Raw genomic sequence first — 19,218 nt, 5'->3', positions numbered from 1 at the left:
TGCAGGGACACCTCTAGAATCACATGCAGGGCTTCTCAAAAGCCACACTCCCCTTCCCAGGAACTGCGGATGGGGTGGAGTGGGCCTCCCGCGTTCCGCCACCGCACAGCCAGGCGCCCTGCCGACAGAGGCCCCAGCCACCACCAGACAAGAAGCCCACAGTTTCTAGATCACCCAATTCCCTGGGAAGACTCACACCAGAGTCCAGGAATGACAGGACATCCTGCTTCCTGCCTGGGCTGAGTGGGGTCAGTGGGCCAGACCAGCCCACGGCGTGAGCAGACCAGCGGGGGGCCAGGGCACCCCCCACCAGCGAAGAGGAGAAGGCAGCTGAGAGCACAACCTCCCACTCCCAACCTGAGGCCCTGACCCCAGCCCAGGCCTCTCTGCCTGCTGTCGATCTCCCTCCCCACCCAGGCCTTGCTGCCCACTCTCTTCTCTAAGCCCCCAACCCTGCCCAGCACTCATGCCCTTCCTGTTGATGTTTTTCTGGTGGTGCAGTGTCTCACCAACTGAGCCATAAGCTCCTGGAGGTGACAACCACAATCTAGTGACCAGCACAAGCGGGGCCCAGCAGCAGAGCCCAAACCCCAGGGGCTGAGAAGAGTAGCACCGCCCTTCACGCACCAGCCAGGGGTCTCTGCCATGGCCACGAGAATCACTGCTGACCCAGGCCCATCTCTAAGGCTAGGCCTGGACATGGCACCCTTTAAAGCCCCAATCCCGATTCTAGCCTGGCTACTGTGGAGCAGGAATCCCACTAGGTTTGGCTGCAATGTGGCCCGAAGGGTATCTCCAAAACTTGAGCTGGTAGTCAATGCATCAAGTCAAGAGACCCTGCATGGCAGTCGGATTTCCCAGCTGCTCCTGAAAAGAAGATACAGAGAAAACCACCCGGCCCCCCTCCCCACCTCCCTCTCACCCACTCTGGCCTGAGTCTCCACCCTGCTCGCCCCCACAGAGGGACTCCGGTCACTGAGAGCTGACCACTGAAGCTCGGCAGGAGCACACCCACGACACCGAGCTGCGGCAGAGCTCCCGATGCGGTGTGGGCCTGGGCACCCAGCACCTGCCAACACCAAATCAATGAGAAATCAAGACAAAAACTCAGCAGCCAGGCTTTGTTGTGAAGGACAAGATTAGATGCGGCCTGCTCTCCCAGCCAAGGAGCATGTCTTTGAAAGGTGTCCCTACACAGTAAGAAAATCTACCTACACGGTAAAGAAAAAATGATGTTCCTTCACAGAGAAAAATGACGCTCACAACTGCTCCAGCACCCTGAGTTTGTGAACGCACCGCCCTGCCGGAGTTCTAACCAACCTGAGCCTCTCCAGAGAACTCCGCACATCCGCTGGGCAGCAGTAACAGCACCTATGACGAGGGTTTGCCCTGGCCAGGGTGAGCTGGCCCAGCAGGTGAGAATGTGCCACCTGGAGGGGAGTCGCATCCAGGTGAGGATCCCACAGAAGGTCAAGCAACCAGAAAAGCCAGATACTCCCTGGGGAGTGGGGGACCAAGACCAGTTCCAGGACCAGTGTTCTGCATTGGCTTCCGAGGTCAAGGCCCAGCCTGTGTCCTCTGAGCAAAGAACAGAGCAGACCTGAGGTCACAGAGGCTCAGGCCCATGCCACTTGGGCCCAGGAAGGGCAGAAGGACCAGGACACAGACAGCAGACAGCTCCATGACCACCAGATTCTTCCTGCTTCCCCAGGAAATGTCACCTGGGCTCACCTGGGATCCTGCTGCTTCATCTGGGCCTCTCCTTCAGGAGAGGAGCTGAAATGCTAAATGGTTGGAACAAGAAAGGGCTGATGAGCCAGATTTGTGTGAACAGAAGGTGCAGCAAGAAAGAGGTGATGGTGCCCTGGGGCTTTCTGAGTCAGCGGCACAGACTGGGGGTGCTTACGGACTCTGCCACAGGCTGGCTCCAGGGCCCTCGCACCTGTGACCCACCGCCTCTGGGCCTCCTCTCTTCTGTAAAGTGCAGCTAGAACCCTGAAGGCTATTTAAGGACATTGCCAGTCATTTCTAGGAACTGGATCCCACTGGTTACCTAGCTGTCCCCAGGGGTCAACTCTTCTAGAGGTGAGGGTCAGACAAGGGGACAGCAAAAGTTCAATGTCAGCCTAACGAGACTGGAAATGCTTCCTTCCTGAGCAGGCCGGGAAGAATCACAATAAAATAAGGTACTCTGGGGCTCCTCACACCAGCTCATTTCCAGTTATTAGGCTGAAGATGTGCAATTGCGGCCATTAGGTGAGAAAGGCCACTTTGGTTTTTTAAATTCTCAACAGAAACAGTGACTAGAAAAACTGTGGGCAAAGAAATCAAGGTTTGCACGTCCCCTTAAACCATACCCCCAAAACTGAATCCAGATGAACTCAATATTTACAGTAAAAACAAGACCATTTAAACTGAAGTGAGAGGGAGCAGAGGTGAATATTTAACTGATTTTAGAAAGACAGGCTAAGCGACATACAAAATTTCAAAAAGCAACACTTTCCACAAACAATAAACAAGAGACAAAGTAAATATGAAACAAGGTTCAATGTCATCCGTAACTTTTAAAAGCTAATTAAATAGAAAGATACCATTTTTTACTTACCAAATTGGTTAAGCTTTTTCTTCTTTTAAAGCTAATCATCTAAACTGACAGAGAAGTCAGCATTTTCTCTCTCCTGTCCCTGAGAATGTGCGTTGGCACAACCTCTTCTTAAGGCAAACGATGGGACAGCCCACCAGACAAGTGAAGGGCCTGCTGTGCAGACAAGCCGGTCTAAAAGGGCCCGTCTTTCCCCCTAGGAAGATACACATTGCAGAGGCTATGCAATGTTTCACCAAGTTTGAGCAAAAGTTTCTACAGGCAACACCTTTTCATGTCTTCAAAGTAACAGAAAAGCTCAAATAGAAAGAAGTTGTGTATCTACTTCCCTGTGTCACACTGACTTCTACACCCTTAGCTGAATGTTATTATGTGCCCAGCAGTGTTACATCCATACAATGTGAGCACATCTCAGTTATAATGCTTACTAGATGGGCGCCTGGGTGGCTCAGTCAGTTAAGCGACTGCCTTCGGCTCACGTCATGATCCTGGAGTCCCTGGACTGAGTCCCGCATCGGGCTCCCTGCTCGGCGGGGAGTCTGCTTCTCCCTCTGACCCTCCCCCCTCTCATGTGCTTGCTCTCTCTCATTCTCTCTCTCTCAAATAAATAAATAAAATCTTTAAAAAAATAAAAAATAAAATAATAAAAAAAAATAATGCTTACTAGAGCTCTGATCGGATGACACTGTATCTCTGATCTGTTACCATATCTGATACGGTGTTACTACACCTCTGACATGGTGTTGCCACATCTGATAGTGTTCCCTTATTTCTGATACGATGTCACTGCATCTCTGATACAATGCTATTAAACACCGCATACAACATTACCATCTCTCTGATACAGTGTTTTCATCCAACACTAATGGAGCTTGAGAACCATCTCTACGAATGCACAAGGCTCTCAGCTGGAAGGTCTTGCAATACCATCTGTGCACCCTGGCCTCGTCCTTCCCCTTCTCTACAAAATCACAAGTCTGCAATTATTAGTTACGAGGCATCATTCAGCCCTTCTCCTGGCTTCTCCTGACGCCACTCTTCTGAGGCAAAATACTATCCATCAGCACTTTACAGAATCTGCTGAATGCTAGTTTTGCAAAAGGATGATAAGAATTTTAAGAAATAAAGGCACTAGAGGGGCGCCTGGGTGGCTCAGCTGGTTAAGCATCTGCCTTCGGCTCAGGTCATGATCTCAGGGTCCTAGGATCGAGTCCCACATCAGGCTCCCTGCTCAGTGGGGAGCCTGCTTCTCCCTCTGCCTGCTGCTGCCCCTGCTTGTGCTCGCTCTCTCTCTGACAAATAAATACAATCTTTTTAAAAAAGTTTTAAAGTTTTTAAATTTTTATTTTTTTGTTTTTTATTTTTTAAAGATTTTATTTATTCTTTGAGAGAGAGAGAGCACAAGTACACAGAGTGGCAGGCAGAGGGAGAGGGAGAAGCAGGCTCTCCACTGAGCAGGGAGCTGGACATGGGGCTCGATCCCAGGACCCCAGGATCATGACTTGAGCCGACGGGAGACGCTTAACTGACTGACCCACCCAGGCGCCCCTAAATTTAAAAAAAAATTTTTTTTAAATAAAGGCATTAGAGTTCCACAAGTTATTAGAAACCCAGGGTTTACACAGCTCAGTTGGCCCCTCCTACAGAACTGCAGAGCCACTCACAAGCCTCATACCACAAATCCACAAAGGGCTTCCCAGACTGGAGCTCTGAAGACTGTGGTCTCAGCCAGCTTTGGGAAACACACTCTTCAGTTGTAACTCCACCACTGTTCTAGTGTAGACCCACCTTCCATCTCACCTGGAGCCTGCCATAACCCATATATGTGTAGATGGCACATTCCATACAATGCTTCTGCTAAAGTGTAAACCCCACAGCATCTAGACCAGTGTCTGGAACATGGGAAACCCTCAAAAACCTATTAAATCACATGGGCTGCTAACCCATGAAGTCTGGAGGAGGACACAGGAGTGGGGGCTTAAGAGGCTCCAGATAAGAAATAAAAGGGAGGGGGCGCCTGGGTGGCTCAGATGGTAAACGTCTGCCTTCGGCTCAGGTCATGATCCCAGGGTCCTGGGATCGAGTCCCACATCGGGCTCCCTGCTCAGCGGGGAGCCTGCTTCTCCCTCTGCCTCTCTCTCTCTCTGTCTCTTATGAATAAATAAATAAAATCTTAAAAAAAAAAAAAAAAAAGAAATAAAAGGGTGGATCTGCATCACCCTCAGAGGAGTGGACCCCAGGACTAGGTGGGCAGAGAGGCACACATTAAAGTCCTAGACGGAGCTCAGCCTGTCTGCTGGGCTTCACATGTGAACCCCAAGTAACTACCCTGTGTGAAATGCAGGAAAAGCACACCTCTAGGCCAGAGAGACTCTCGAGGAGGGACCAGGGCCCTCTGCCAGCCCTCCCTTCATCCCACACATTGCTGCAGTCTCCTGGAATACTGGCTAAAGTCGCCACAGAACCCCTCAAGTGACCCAGGACAGCTCAGGGTGCTGACTCTGGGAAAGGACAAACTGGATGTATAGAAATGGACTCGCCAATGGATGAAGTTTAGAATCCCACAAAAGGCCACTCTGTGCTGCATTAGGAGAAAGCTCCAGACTCTTTCTCAAAGTCTCAGGCCCTGCAGTGAAGAGAGGACTCCTAGTGCAAACGCCAGTTAAATCCAGAGGCCCTGAGACTTGACATTCAAGAAATTAGTTTAATTTCTGACTTCACCAAAGCAGATATTTGGATGTAGATTAGCTATCCTAGCCACTTTTTGCGATTGTGAAGGATAAGCATACTTAAGGAAGAGACCTCTCAACTGATCTTTTTTCCCATAAGGCGAGCCAATGTCAGGCACCTCCCCTCCACTGTGAGAGAAAACTTATTCCACAGCCCAAGCCTGGGAGACCCCGGAACGCCCCTCCAGTCCACTCAGAACTAACAACGGTGTCAGATACAATTATATTTCAGGACCTGCTTCTGTTCAACCTTAGATTTGATTAAAGCCATTTTAGAGAAAGAAGCCATACGTCACCCTGAAGCGAGTGATCTCTGCCCCCAGCCAAAGGAAAAGGACGGATCTTCAAAATGTGGGTTTTCAACTTGCACCAAAGAAACAAATAAGCCCCCTGACCCCTCCTTCCAAAGTAGCCTAGCCCGGAGACAAACCTGGTGATGTGACAAATTCCCCTGGGAGGGGCTGACTTACCAGCTCACCTTTTAAAAGCCCCAGACAAGGGCAAACCTACCACACAGCGAAAATAAATCAAAGGTTGCCCAGGGCCTGGCACCACTGGATGGAACACAAAGAGCAGAGCAAACTTCTGGGCTCAGAAAATTCCTATCTCAGTTGTGATGGTGATGGCAAGGGGACACTGTCAAAACTCATCAAACTGTGCACTTACGATGGGCAATTTCATTTAATGTAAACCATACCTCAATAAGGTTAACTTAAAAACGAATTAGCAAAAAACATGGTTAGTCAGTGACCAAAACGCCAAAAGGAGGAGCCAGAAGCAGAGCTGTGGACACCAGCTGCCTGGAGCCCTTGTCCCACCTCTGCACTCAGCTGCCCTCCCAAGCAACCTTCCTCACTACCTGTGCTGACAGAGGATCTGGGACCGTCAAGAAGAAAGGAAAGTTCCAGACCTCTTTGGTCTCAGAATGAGGCTATAATGGGGCGCCTGGGTGGCTCAGTCTGTTAAGCATCTGACTGAGCTCAGGTCATGATCTCAGGGTTGTGAGATCAAACCCCACATCGGGTTCTGCGCTGGGCATGGAGACTGCTTAAGATTCTCCCTCCACCCCCCTCCTCTCCCTCTCTCTAAAAAAAAAAAAAAAAAAGAAAGAAAGAATGAGGTTATAAGACATCATTTCATTTCCTCTAAAAATGCCCCCTCCCAAACATGCCTGGCTTTAGAACTATTAAAATTAATTTCAACTTCCTTACCAGAATGCAAATGATAATAAGAGGAAGCTGGGCTGGGAGTGGCAAGACAAAATAGTCTCTTAAGTATTATCCAGAAAGTTGACTTTCCTATTTAAACAAAACAAAACTGTACACACACCAGAGAAGGCTGAGGGGACAGCCTTCCCTGCACAGGGCTCCTGAACACTCTTTCCTGCCTGATGTCCCCTCCTAAGGGGCTCAGTGGTCAGCAGCATGCCCTTCCTACAGCTCATCATTTTCTCTTACTCTTAATTACTTCTCCAGTCTCTGTTTTCTCTCTCCTGCTCCCATGCAAATTCTGAGGGCAGGGACCCAGTCCAAGGACCTTGCCCAGCACCCAGACGTCTGTGGGAAAATATGTGATGATGTATGAGTGACATGAAATGAAGATTACAGGTAAGAGTCTCCACTCCAATCCCATTTTCCCTGGGAAATAATCTCATGCGTTCACCACCTCCTGCCGCCACCACCACCCCACTCCGAAACCCCAAAGAGAAAGCCATCTCTTTCTCTTTCTGGAAGCACCCCATAGAAAGCCCCCAACTTACCAGAAGAGGATCCGTAAAATATTAGCCACCAGGAGCACCAGACACACGTAGGTAGAGAAGCCCTCTGCATTCTGAGTCCTCCGGATGTCCCTGTACTGGGGGATATACGGCACCACCCCTCCGAAGACCATGGCCCCAGCTGCCCCCCAGGAAACCAGCTGGTGCAAGGGGACCAAAAGCCAATCCAAGCCTTCCGCTTCCATTCCGAACACCTGTGTCGCCCTGCCAGCCGACAGACGTCCACCTGGCCCAGGTCCCCTGTGCTCTCACGGGCTCCTCGAACGCGCGCTGGCGGTCACCCCCACATTGCCGCTGCCTCCCGGGGCGACCCTCCACCGTCGGAGCCTGAGCCTGGCGGGAGAGGAGAACAGGTAAGAGCTCCGCAGCAGGGGCCTCGCGGCACAGCGAGGGTCGCGCACCCGGGGCTCCGCGGGGGCTCACGGCTGGGACACTGGCGCCCCAGGGAGCCCTCCGCGCGCGAGCCGGCACCCGCGGGGGAACAGAGGTGCGGGGCGCGCGGCTGGGGACGCGGGAGGCGGGCCCGGGGCACGCTCATGCTACGGGGGGCTCGGCCCGGGAGGGAGTACTCGGCCGGGATGGGGCGGAGCGCGCTCAGTCCGGGGCGAGCATGCTCAGTCCGGGGAGAGCGCGCTCAGCGCGAAGGGAGGTTGGCTGCTCGGGGGTGGGACGCACGGCCGGGGGCTCCGAGGGGCTCGGCCCTGGGACCCGCCGCCCGCGCCGCATCCCGAGGCCCGAGCCCCGCGTTCCGTCCGCGCCCACACGCGGCCTGCGGATCCGAGCCCCAGCCCTTACCGCCGCGCCCACGCCCGCGCCCGCGCCGGCCCCGCCCGGTCTGTCCTGCGTCCTCCGTCCGTCTGTCCGTCCCAGCGCCGTAGCCCCGCCTCTGCGTGACGTCACAGCGCAGGAGCCCCGCCCACCCGGGCGGCGGACCGACCGGCGCTGGGTCCTAGAGCGCACCGGGCGCCCAGGGAGGGGTCGGGGTTGGGGGCTCGGTGGCCACGTTGCTCTGCCCTCACGCCGGGCCCGGGTTAGCAAGTACCTGCCTGGCGAGGCCGCTCCTGCAGAGCCAGGGGCCCACGTGGACGCGTCCGCACCTGTGCCCGGGCAAGAGGCCGTGTGGACGCGGCGCGCCCCCGAGAGCGGAGGACCCGGTCCTGTCTCTGGCGGAGGTCTGCGCGAGGCCCGGGGCCCCCCTCTTGTGGGGACTCCCTCTCGTGGGGACCCGGGCAGCGTCTGAGGCCAGCAGGTCGTGCCTGAGCGCCCCCAGGTGATCCTTCCACGGCTGCATATTCTGAGGAGTTGGGGGGGGTCCCCATCCTGACGCAGGCCGAGCCCTGAGCAGCAGGTGTCAGAGGCTAACCTGGTCTCGGGTGAGGCGGAGGGGCGGCTCTTCTGGGGAACCAGGCCCAGGGGGTCACTTAGGGCGGCAGCCAGCACCACCGGCTCAGGGCGCGAGTTTATCAGTCGCAGAGTTACTCCACTCTGTAACTTGCTAAGTGGTTCACGGCTTTACCTCAAGCGCACAGTTCTGGGAGGTGAATCCATAGCGTGCCCACTGACAGATAAAGAAATAGGAATTCCAGAGTTCCCTGACCAAGGTGAGCCCCCGGGGGCCCTCGTGCAGGTGCTCTGGACATAGATGCTGGTGGGCTGGGCGTGCAGGAAGCCCACGGCCCAAGTGGGATGGGGGGGTCAGTGAGGACCCTTGTGAGAAGCCAGCCAGCCCCGTGTGCCCAGCACCCTTGCAGGTGGGACTCAGGGCAGAGGAGACCAACTGCAGGGCCCCAGGATTCTGTCTGCAGGGGAGCTCCCCTCAGGGCTCCCATCTCAACAAGGGCAGACCTGAAACACTCCAAAAAGGAAGGCCTGGTGGATGAGAAAGGGTGGCCCTGGGGCCACACACCTGGCTGGCCAGCTTCCCCACTCCCAGATGTGGCCTGCCCTCCTGCTTCCTACCAGGTAGGTTTCATGAGAAATCATGGGAAGAGCTCCAACCTCACGGAGACTAACTCCCAGACAAGCCTGGTGTGATGAGCAGGGCCTCAATAAAACACAGGCTCATTCTCAATCCCCTCCAATCTCTGAGGCTGATGTAGGTATTTCTGAGTCATGGCTACTCAGAGTATCCCCAGGAAGCAAGCATCAGGAATGGAACACAGACAAGGAAACCGTGGCAGGGCTAGGAGGAAAAAGTGGGTGTTCCTACTTAGCCACCTCCTCCCTGGAGCTCTAAAGACCCTAGAATGTTTCACTCTGTTCTGGAGGTTGGAGTAAGGCTATAGGCGTCCCTCCTGACTCCCACTGGAGCATCTGGAGTCACAGCTGCTCATCTGTTCATCCTGGCATGTACAGGCAAATTGGTCACCAGCCCATAGCCACCTGCCATTCTGGATCCATCAGAGTGTATCAGATGAGCGTCCACACAGGACAGCATCTGCAGAGCCCAGCTAAGTGGATACAATCCTGCATTCTTGGTCCAGGATTTTACCCCACAAAGGTCTCCAGTAAGGCAGGCTGATGACTGGAGAGTTAGCTTATAGTCCTTTTAAACACCAACTGTCTGGGATCAGAGTGCACTCACTGGTCTAGAACCATCGGTCAGTCAAGCAGAGGAGAGGAAAGCTCATCTGAGATGCTGCATCTGTTACGTGGCTTCCTGCATTCCCAAACAAAAGAAGCCAGCCAAGCTATGCTAGGCCAGCGAATAGCCCCCAAATGTATCATCCTAATCCCCAGGACCTGTGAATGTTACCTTATTAAAAAAAAAAAAAAAAAAAAGGGCGCCTGGGTGGCTCAGTTGGTTAAGCGACTGCCTTCGGCTCAGGTCATGATCCTGGAGTCCCGGGATCGAGTCCCATATCGGGCTCCTTGCTCAGCGGGGGGTCTGCTTCTCCCTCTGACCCTCCCCCCTCTCATGTGTTCTCTCTCTCTCAAATAAATAAAATCTTAAAAAAAAAAAAAAAAAAAAGTAGGGCTCCTGGCTGATTCAGATCACGCACATACAGGGCTCTCTGTCTCCAGAAATGCACACTTTTGCTTATGAACCTCCCCCTTTTCTTATATATTTAAATTGAGGCAAAATTCATACAACATAAATTAAGCACTGTTAAAGTGAACAATTCGATGACATTTGGTACATTCACAATGCTATGCCAACTCCTTTCCTGTCTGGCTCCCAAACATTTCTTCACCCCAGAATAAAACCACACGCCTCCCCTGCTCCCCTCCCTCCAGCCCCTGGAAAACACCGATCTACTCTCTGTTTTAAGGGATTTACCTATTCTGGATATATCCTATACATGGAGTCCTACAATGAGGGACCTTGTGTATCTGGTTTCTTCCACTGGCCTCATGCTAACACTAAAACTTTAGGAAGCAGAGGGGCAGGACATTCATTCTCTGCCCAGTAGAAGCTCAGCTCCAGGCCTTTAGAGATCCTCCTTCCTACTGGCCTTCCTGGGTGGGCTACTTTTTAAAGGATAATTAATATGCTCCAGAAATGCTTCAGGCAACGCGGGGCTTGAACTCACGACCCCAAGATCAAGAGTCCCATGCTCCCCTGACTGAGCCAGCCAGGAGCCCCGGTTTCCACTTTTTAACTACTGTTGATATCGCTGCTGTGAACGTTTGCGTTACATAGTTGTTGCCCTTCCTCTTGTGTATGTATCTGGAGGTAGAATTCAGGTTATATGGTAACTTTATGTTTAAACAGCCAGTCTCCACACTGGCTGCATCCCACCCGCAACCTGTAAGAACTCGAACTTTGCCACATCCTCGCCAACACCTGTCCTTGTCTGTGTTTTGATTCTAGCCTTCATAGTGGGCGTAAAGTGGGATCTCACTGCAGCTTGATGTGCATTCTCCTGATGATTAAAGATGATGGGTATCTTTGCATGCGTGGCCGTGTTTCACGCACATTCAACAACCCAGCTATCCACCTGTTGTTGCCTGGCCGGGTCCATGGGACACGGGGGTGACCCAGACAGTACCTGCTAAAAACAGGGTCCTGGGGGGTCACCCATGAAGTGACCCACAAGCCACAGTCCAGACAGGCCGGAAGGGCACTGGAAGGAGGGACTGGGTCGAAGATCTTCCTTCCAGACCTTCCGTAAAATGGAAATAGGGATGCCAGCGCCGCTGTGTGCCAGGACTTGGTCATGTTCTTAGTTTTAAGGTTGACCATGGAAATGGCAGAGATGTAAAGAGATGGCCATCCGCTGGAGGGGGATTATGGGCGCAGGCCGGGGTGCACACTTGGGCTGTGTGTGGGCTACGGGTGGGGTACACGCGGGCGTGTGCACCATCTCCTTAGAGAGGTGACAACACACATGAAAACCCAGGGAACGCAAAGACAGAAGGGGGGATGGTGGGTGCCAGGGGCTGGGGAGGGGGAGTTCACCAGTAAGGGGTGCAGAGTTTCAGTTTGGGAAGGTGAAGGGGTTCTGCGGGTGAGCTGTGGGGACCCCGCACAACAATTTGACAAGAATGTGCCCACTGCCGCTGCACCATATACCTAGTCAGACCTGGTTAAGATGGTAAATTTTATATTGTGTATATTTTACCATAAGGAGAAGAAGATGAGCTCACTCTGCCTACCTCTTTCATCTCTGATGCAATGAAAACAAAGCAAACCAGTCTTGTGCAGGGTGAGCTGCCCAACAGGACCAGCTACCTTGTCCCTGCACAGGGTCGCCTCTCCCTCCCCCGGAAAGGACCATCACACCTGGAGGAGCCACCCTCAGGGAGCCCTCACCTCCCCGGGCCTCCTCCCCCGACCTGCCTGAGGGTTTTGTTTGCCTGTCCCCGGCACCGGCAGCCGCGCCCTGCCCGGGAATTCACTTCTGGGGACCTAAGCTGCTGCGCTCTTCCCCACATCGAGGCTCCTCCAGTATTCCCCTCTGCAGCCTGAGCATCTCCGCGACCGGCCGCCGAAGCAGCCCTGCCGCCGCTGCCGGGACCTGTCCGGGTGCAGCGCAGCTGACGCCCGGGAGCCACCGGGCGCACCCGGAACCACCCGGCCCCCTGGGACCACCCGGCCGACGGGACCCCCCGGGCCCACCGGACCCACCGGGAACCACCGGGCCCACCGGGAACCACCTGGGCCCACGGGACCCAAGAGGCGCACCCGGAACCACCAGGCCCACCGGGAACCACCGGGCCCACCGGGAACCACCCGGGCGCACGGGACTACCCGGAACCACCCGGCCCCCTGGGACCACCCGGCCGACGGGACCCCCCGGGCCCACCGGACCCACCGGGAACCACCCGGGCCCACGGGACCCCCCGGGCCCACCGGACCCACCGGGACCCACCCGGGCCCACGGGACCCACCGGGCCCACCGGGAACCACCCGGGCGCACGGGACTACCCGGAACCACCCGGCCCCCTGGGACCACCCGGCCGACGGGACCCCCCGGGGCCCACCGGACCCACCGGGAACCACCCGGGCCCACGGGACCCACCGGGCCCACCGGGAACCACCCGGGCCCACGGGACCCCCCGGGCCCACCCGGAACCACCCGGCGCACTGGGACCCATTCGACATGGACGCGCGGGGACCCAAAGCCCCCGGCGGGGACGCGCTGCGCGACGCGGTGAGTGGGGTCCCCTCCCCCGCCCCCCCCGTGTCCCTCCGCACCCGCGCCGCCTCGGGGGCTGAGGGCGGGTCGGCGGTGGGCGTGGCCAGGGTGGGTGGGCGTGGCTGGGGACTCGGCGGCCCCCCGCCCCCGCAGGCCCTTCGCGCTCCCCGTTTGCCGCCGGGGCTTGCGCACCAGACGCGGACGCTGCGGGCCCGGAAGCCGCGGCGAAGGGCTGGTGGGTTTGGCTTCCGGAGAAGAATTTGTTAGGTGTTGTGCGCACCGGACTGCGCGTGTTCCTGACAACCGTTAAAGGCAGAAGAAACCCTCCGAGGGAAACCTGGTGACGGAAGGCGCCGCAGCCTCTTCGTGGGTGAAAGCAGATTCGGGTTGACGCCCGCCCTGCCTTGCCGTCTCTCCAGCGGAGATGTACGCGGACGGGAGCGAGCAGCGAGCCGTAGACGCGGCGCGAGGAGGGCCGCGCAGACGTGGGTCTGCGGCCAGCAACAATACCGGCGCTTCTAGGGCCGTTCCTCAGCGTCTGCGACCCCCACCCCCGCTGCTAAGCAGCCCACAGCGGAGGGCGGGGGGCAGGGGCTGCGGGGCTGCGTCGGCGCTCCCCAGGGTTCTCGGAGGGACATTCTCCCGTGTCACCTCCTGGGCATTCGGCAGTCTCAGTGCCGACGTCGGGGTGTGTGGTCGTTTTGAGTTAATTTTTGTGCACGGTGTGAGGTAGGGGTCAGGCCTGTGCTTGGCTGTCTTACTGTTCAGCACCGTTTGAAGAGAGTTTCCTTACCCTTTGACTTGAAAAGCCTTGGCACCTGTCAAAAATCTAACCACCTAAATGAGGATGATTCCATTCCATGATGCTAAAATGCCCTACATCAAGAGTAAATATTAAAAACAAACAAACAAACCCAGGAAGGCGATAGATCCAATTTAATTAAATTTGAGACATCAAGAGACCCCAAAAAAGTAAATACTACGTTCAGGTGTCCTATGGTTTATTTTTTCAGGCAGAAAATCTATTTCAGGAACTTCAAGAACATTTTCAAGCTCTGACTGCAACATTAAACCTCAGAAATATCCTTTTCTATCCTATAACAAATACTGTGATGCTTTTGAACTCTGAAATTATCCTGGAATACCTTTTTGTCTGCTACTAGTGGATAATTGTTGACCTAGGATTTCCTGGTGCTTACATTTGTGCCCTTCATGGTACCCTGATGTAGCCATTACCATTCACAGGTACTTACTTCCCCCGTGGCCAGCAATAGAGGGCATTTTGTATGACAATGATAAAATACAAGGACACAATGCACAATACTACCCTGTGGGGCATTTCCACCAAGCCCTAAATAAATCTGGGTAGTCTGCTGAATAACATTTATACTCTACCAAGCAATCCAAAACTTGCAATATAGGGTATATATATATAGGGTACTATAAATGGCTCTCCCGACCTTTGTTTTGTTTTGCAACTTTAGCCTCTCACCATTTTGTTAAGACATGATTTCAAACAGAATTAGAGTAGAAAGTTTGTTTCCACTTCAAGCAAAGCCAGATAATGGTAACATCTGCCCTAAGACTTGGCGAGCTAGAGCTTACTTTACACAATTAAATTCATTCCATAGAAAATATATGCAAAGTATTTGCATATGGAACCATTTACTTCAAATTTTGATTCTGTAGATGGGTTCCCATAGGGAAAAAAAATATTCTTTTTTTTTTTTTTTTAAAGATTTTATTTATTTATTTGACAGAGAGAGACACAGCGAGAGAGGGAACACAAGCAGGGGGAGAGGGAGAGGGAGAAGCAGGCTTCCTGCCGAGCAGGGAGCCCGATGGGGGGCTCGATCCCAGGACCCTGGGATCATGACCTGAACCGAAGGCAGACGCTTAACGACTGAGCCACCCAGGCGCCCCGAAAAAAAATATTCTTAAACATGATAAAATTAAACTGTAGGAAAGTTGGTTTTAAACAGAATTAAGTTCCATTATATATACATACTCATTATAGAGTTTGGTTAAAACATAAACATACCAGACCATCTCATGTCCCTGTGTGTGTATATACACAAGGGGAGCCAAGTTTTCAGGACTGAGCTCACAGCTCAGAGGTTAAAGACACACTGCAAAAACCTCAGGGAAATAGTTAATTTGCACTGACCGGAAGGTGTTAGTACATGCAGTGTTTGACCCCCTTGTTTTAAAAGTTGCACTGCTGGGGCATTTTTATCCGTCGCCTTGATGAGTAGGTGCAGTTTGAAGTAGGGTCTTTCAGGGCCTTCAGGGCCTTCTGGCTGGTGCTCTGGACCCCATGTACAGTTCTCCTTAACGTTGTACTGGAAGAAATGGGAAATCGCATTGAGGATTTACAGAAGAATGTAAATGACCTAATGGTGCAAGCTGGGATTGAAAATTCTATTAAAGAACAAACGGTAAGGTCATCATTAGGAAACTAAATGTATTTGCCTTTTGCATATCTTTTGATTGCTTTCATCTTGAAAAATACAATCCCATATTTGTTCACTGTGGGGATTACTGCCTTTGTACTACATGGAAAACCTTCAGGAATAATAAGACATTTACAATGCTCTTTTCTAAGTAGACTAACTGGGACACTCCTATGAAGATACTTACCCATATTTTATTTCCATAATATTCTGATTATATAAGCATATTTTGAGTGAATACTTAGGTGCCTTTGTTTTCCCATTTTCTTTTACAATTGTTATCCTAAGTCAGCGGGCAAATGATCCATACTTAACCTGCTAAATCAGGGCCGGTTCACCTCTCAGCGACTTCTAAATATCTACATCTGGTATTCTGCTGAAAAAGGTAATGGGAAGCCATGCCCTGATGCTTAGGAGCTGCAAAACACTGCAGGGGGCACTCTGTCTCTAGGGTGCGTTCGGGGTGCTTCCGGTCCCACCTGCCCTGAGGCCTCAGCCTCCCCAGCCTCCTAGCCAAGCCCTACTCCCGCAGGGCTGATTTGGTGATAAGAGGGGAGCCTGAGGGCAGACACTGCCCACTGCAGGCTGGGGTTGGCAGCCCAGGAACCTGGGCCCTTCCCTTCATCACCCAGATCCAGCTGCTGTTTTAAATTCGGTTAAAACCACGAAATATTCGGCATCAAGTTAAATGATTAAGTAGATGTGGAAACCTCACCGTTTGATGCGCATGCAGCATGAGAAGTCAGATATCCAAGTTTGTTTAAAAGGGGTACTGCCTTTTAAATGAATAGAAAGACCTAAATAAATTGAGATGTTTGGATAAACCTGTGTTGGTTGGTTGCACTAGGTCAGGGTTCACAGAGGGCTTGTGCCGGGGACTTGAGGGGATTCTGCACACCCCTAAAACCCGTGTTCCTGTTGTGGGGAGGGAGAGGGGGAGGAGGCAGAGTCGGTGACTCCCAAAATGTTGAAAACGTTCTAAATTTGCCCGTGTCCCCATTAAATGACACCGTGGCCCCTTTCCTGCAGTTAATTCCATGCAGAGAGGCGGCGTATTGTCATGGGTGTTCTCTCCCAGATACTCGGGATGGTTAGTCACAGCGATGGAATACTGATGCAGAAGCAGTGTTTTGTTGTCTCGAGTCCACACTGTGTAGTCACCTCCGGTTGTGAATCCACACTGACTCCATCTGTGGAAAAGGAAAAGCATTTAACACTTATGTTCTTCTATGTACTGAATTTTTCCTATCCACGAATGTTTTAATAAGTATAGGAAATTAAGGTATTTTTATTAAAAGCTTTGGATTCCAGTTTATTTAACTGTACATCAATTGGTATATAAATCAACCATTACCTCTTTCAAATTTTTTTCTTACAGACCTGAGGACGGTAGACTGGTCACTTGAAAATGTGGTAAAATCAAAACTGTACTTTTTAAATAATAATCTGCATGAGTTCTGATTTTTACTACTTAATTTAAAAATTCATTCTAATAAAATGAAAGATTAAAAGAACAAACAATCCAATAAGAACGTAATTCAGAAAGTGATTAACAAAGATGGTTGTAAAATTTTTCAAGGCATACCTTGTATATATAAGTCATGGGAGAAAAGCATTTTTTTCCCCTGAATTAAGTTTTATATAGATCTTTTTAAAAAACATCATAAGCTGTTTTCTGATTGATATTGCTTTTTAAATAACTGCATTCCAACCCAGCTTTTCCAGTCACAGAGTGTTTGGGAAGACTCATTTTAATCTGTCTAGTTCAAACAGATTTGGATAGCAATGTTCTCCAAACCAAACGAAACCCAAGAAAACAGTGTATCCAGGCGCCCAGTGTTCAGTTCGGAGGTCAACCTCACCCACTCCGCTCCTATAGAGGTTGTTACCTAAGAGAAGCACAAAGATACACTTAGTTTATTTTGTAGGTTATATAGAGACAATCAAATAATTGTCCAATTTACCTCTCTAAGCCAAAGTAAAACAGAGCTATGATCATCTAAAAAGGGGTTGGTAATAGGCTCTCGTTGTAAAAAATAACATTCCTGCATATGAGATAAATCTTACTCTTCATACAAAAGTCAAAATCACCCAGAATTCTACAATTTAGAATTAACCACTGTGCATACAATTTTATATATGGGTGATCATGTTGTTTATAATCTCATATCCTGTTCCCTTTTCATATCATAAACATTTTTTCCATGTGAAAATTTCATACACTTTTCATACTTTTTTTTTTTAATGGCTGACTACTATTCTATCATATGGCTGTAATAATTTAAACTTTCCCATAACTATCCCTTGGACATTGAGGCTACTTCCCACTTTCTTGCTATTATAAATAATGCTGTAAGGAGCATTGTTACCATGAATTCTGTGCACATTTCATTAGGGTCAGAAGTGTGACTGAAGGCCAAGTACATTTAGTCAAATGCATCTAAGAAAGGAAGTGTCATTTTGTACTCCCAACAGTGGTGCATGTCTTTCTTTTTTTATTTTATTTTTATTTTTTAAAGATTTTATTTATTTATCTGAGAGAGAGAGAGAGAGAGCACAAGCAGGGGGATCGGCAGGCAGAGGGAGAGGGAGAAGCAGGCTCCCCGCTGAGTAGGGAGCCCGATGCGGGGCTCAATCCCAGGACCCTGGGATCATGACCTGAGTTGAAGGCAGACGCTTAACCGACTAAGCCACCCAGGTACCCCGTGTCTTTCTTTTTTTAATCCAAAGTTTTAAAATGGCATCATTTAAATTCAGTATTCTTGGAGATTTAAAACCATGGTAGTTCCATTGGATTATGTGAAAAATCTCAAAGCATCTTTTCTTTTCTTTTTTTTTTTTAAGATTTTATTTATTTGACAGAGAGAGTGAGAGAGGGAACATAAGCAGGGGAAGTGGGAGAGGGAGAAGCAGGCTTCCTGCAGAGTGGGGACTCAATGGGGCTCGATCCCAGGACCCTGGGACCATGACCTGAGCTGAAGGCAGATGCTCAACTGACTGAGTCACCCAGGCACCCCTCCAAAAAAATCTCAAAGCATCTTAGCTGCTATTATAATTTCAGCAGAAACTAAAGTGGATATTTGAATTGAAGTAAACCAAACAGATTTGAGTCCTCATTAATAACATAGATCTCAATTAGGGGCGCCTGGGTGGCTCAGTCGTTAAGCGTCTGCCTTCAGCTCAGGTCATGATCCCAGGGTCCTGGGATCGAGCCCCACATCGGGCTCCCTGCTCCGCAGGAAGCCTGCTTCTCCCTCTCCCACTCCCCCTGCTTGTGTTCCCCTCTCGCTGTGTCTCTCTCTGTCAAATAAATAAATAAAATCTTTAAAAAAAAAAAAACACAAAACATAGATCTCAATTTAAAATCCAGGATTTTTAAGAAATTAAGTAGAAAAGAAAGCTTCTAGGTACCTGGGTGGCTCAGTGGGCTCAGGTCGTGATCTCAGGGTGGTGGGATCGAGCTCCGCGACGGACTCTGCACTCAGAGGGAAGTCTGCTTGAGATTTCTCTCTCCCTCTCCCCCTGCCCCTCCCCCTGCTCGCACTCTCTCTCAAAATAAACAAATAAAATCTTTTTTAAAAAGCGGGGTGGGGGGGTGGAGAAAGCTTCTATTCGTTATTAACTAAAATAAAAATATTAGGGGTGCCTGGCTGGCTCAGTTGGTAGAGCATGCGATTCTTGATCTCAGAGTCATGAGTTCAAGCCCCACATTGGGTGTGGAACCTACTTAAAAGATGAAATAAAAACATTTATGCTGCCAAAAAAAGTACTAACTTCTTTCTAAAGAAAGTTCCAAGCTGGTCCCTTTTCATAGTCTGACATTTAACATCTCACTTATTCACTCAAACCACAGACGCCTACCTGTAGAGGTTATTTGGCGTTTTATAATATCATACCTGTTTTAACATCTTCCTACCATTTTTATAAAGGATTGCTATTTTCCAGTATCCTGTCACATATATTTAAAAGATCAAAATGCTTCCATAAGGAAAAAGGGGAAAGTAGTAGATGGATTTACATGTGCTTAAACATACTTATTCTAATATAAACTAAATTTTTATGAAACTTTAGTAGC

The 19,218-nt window shown here is 50.9% G+C and overlaps 2 protein-coding genes across 5 annotated transcripts in view; one reads left to right on the top strand and one right to left on the bottom strand.

Moving 5' to 3' along the window:
• The window catches only part of SLC66A2 (solute carrier family 66 member 2), a 55,390-nt gene extending 47,382 nt beyond the window's left edge, over positions 1–8,008 (bottom strand). For 2 of the 4 annotated variants that reach the window (XM_045886515.2, XM_064578765.1), the window contains exons 1-2: positions 7,904–8,007; positions 7,091–7,441 (exon numbers count right to left, since the gene is read on the bottom strand). In XM_045886515.2, the coding sequence (XP_045742471.1) occupies positions 7,091–7,293 (203 nt within the window). In that variant the 5' untranslated portion in view covers positions 7,294–7,441; positions 7,904–8,007. Of the gene's footprint in view, positions 1–7,090; positions 7,442–7,903 lie in introns of all 4 variants that reach the window. The other 2 variants (XM_054510253.2, XM_054510251.2) reach the window with 2 other exon arrangements.
• A 3,973-nt stretch (positions 8,009–11,981) lies between these two features.
• HSBP1L1 (heat shock factor binding protein 1 like 1) lies at positions 11,982–18,041 on the top strand. The gene is made up of 4 exons (XM_045886299.3): positions 11,982–12,705; positions 13,704–13,770; positions 15,034–15,128; positions 16,522–18,041. The coding sequence occupies exons 1-4, from the start codon at positions 12,655–12,657 to the stop codon at positions 16,525–16,527; spliced, it is 219 nt and encodes a 72-aa protein (XP_045742255.1). The 5' UTR covers positions 11,982–12,654; the 3' UTR covers positions 16,528–18,041.
• The last annotated feature ends 1,177 nt before the right edge of the window (positions 18,042–19,218 follow it).

This window comes from Mirounga angustirostris, unplaced genomic scaffold (genome assembly GCF_029215605.1).
Source record: "Mirounga angustirostris isolate CCGP_5_RB_7025 unplaced genomic scaffold, mMirAng1.0.hap1 SCAF_14, whole genome shotgun sequence".
Classification (NCBI taxonomy): Eukaryota; Metazoa; Chordata; class Mammalia; order Carnivora; family Phocidae; genus Mirounga; species Mirounga angustirostris.
Note: the sequence above shows the minus strand (reverse complement) of the source record. Positions and strands in the feature narration are given on the sequence as shown.

Excerpts from the sequence above, each read along its gene's own strand:
- HSBP1L1 (XM_045886299.3), top strand. The coding sequence starts at position 12,655 with ATGGACGCGCGGGGACCCAAAGCCCCCGGCGGGGACGCGCTGCGCGAC. Across the intron at positions 12,706-13,703 it reads GGGACGCGCTGCGCGACGCG|GCAGAAAATCTATTTCAGGA; the intron begins GTGAGTGGGGTC and ends TTATTTTTTCAG. Across the intron at positions 13,771-15,033 it reads TGCAACATTAAACCTCAGAA|TGGAAGAAATGGGAAATCGC; the intron begins ATATCCTTTTCT and ends TTAACGTTGTAC.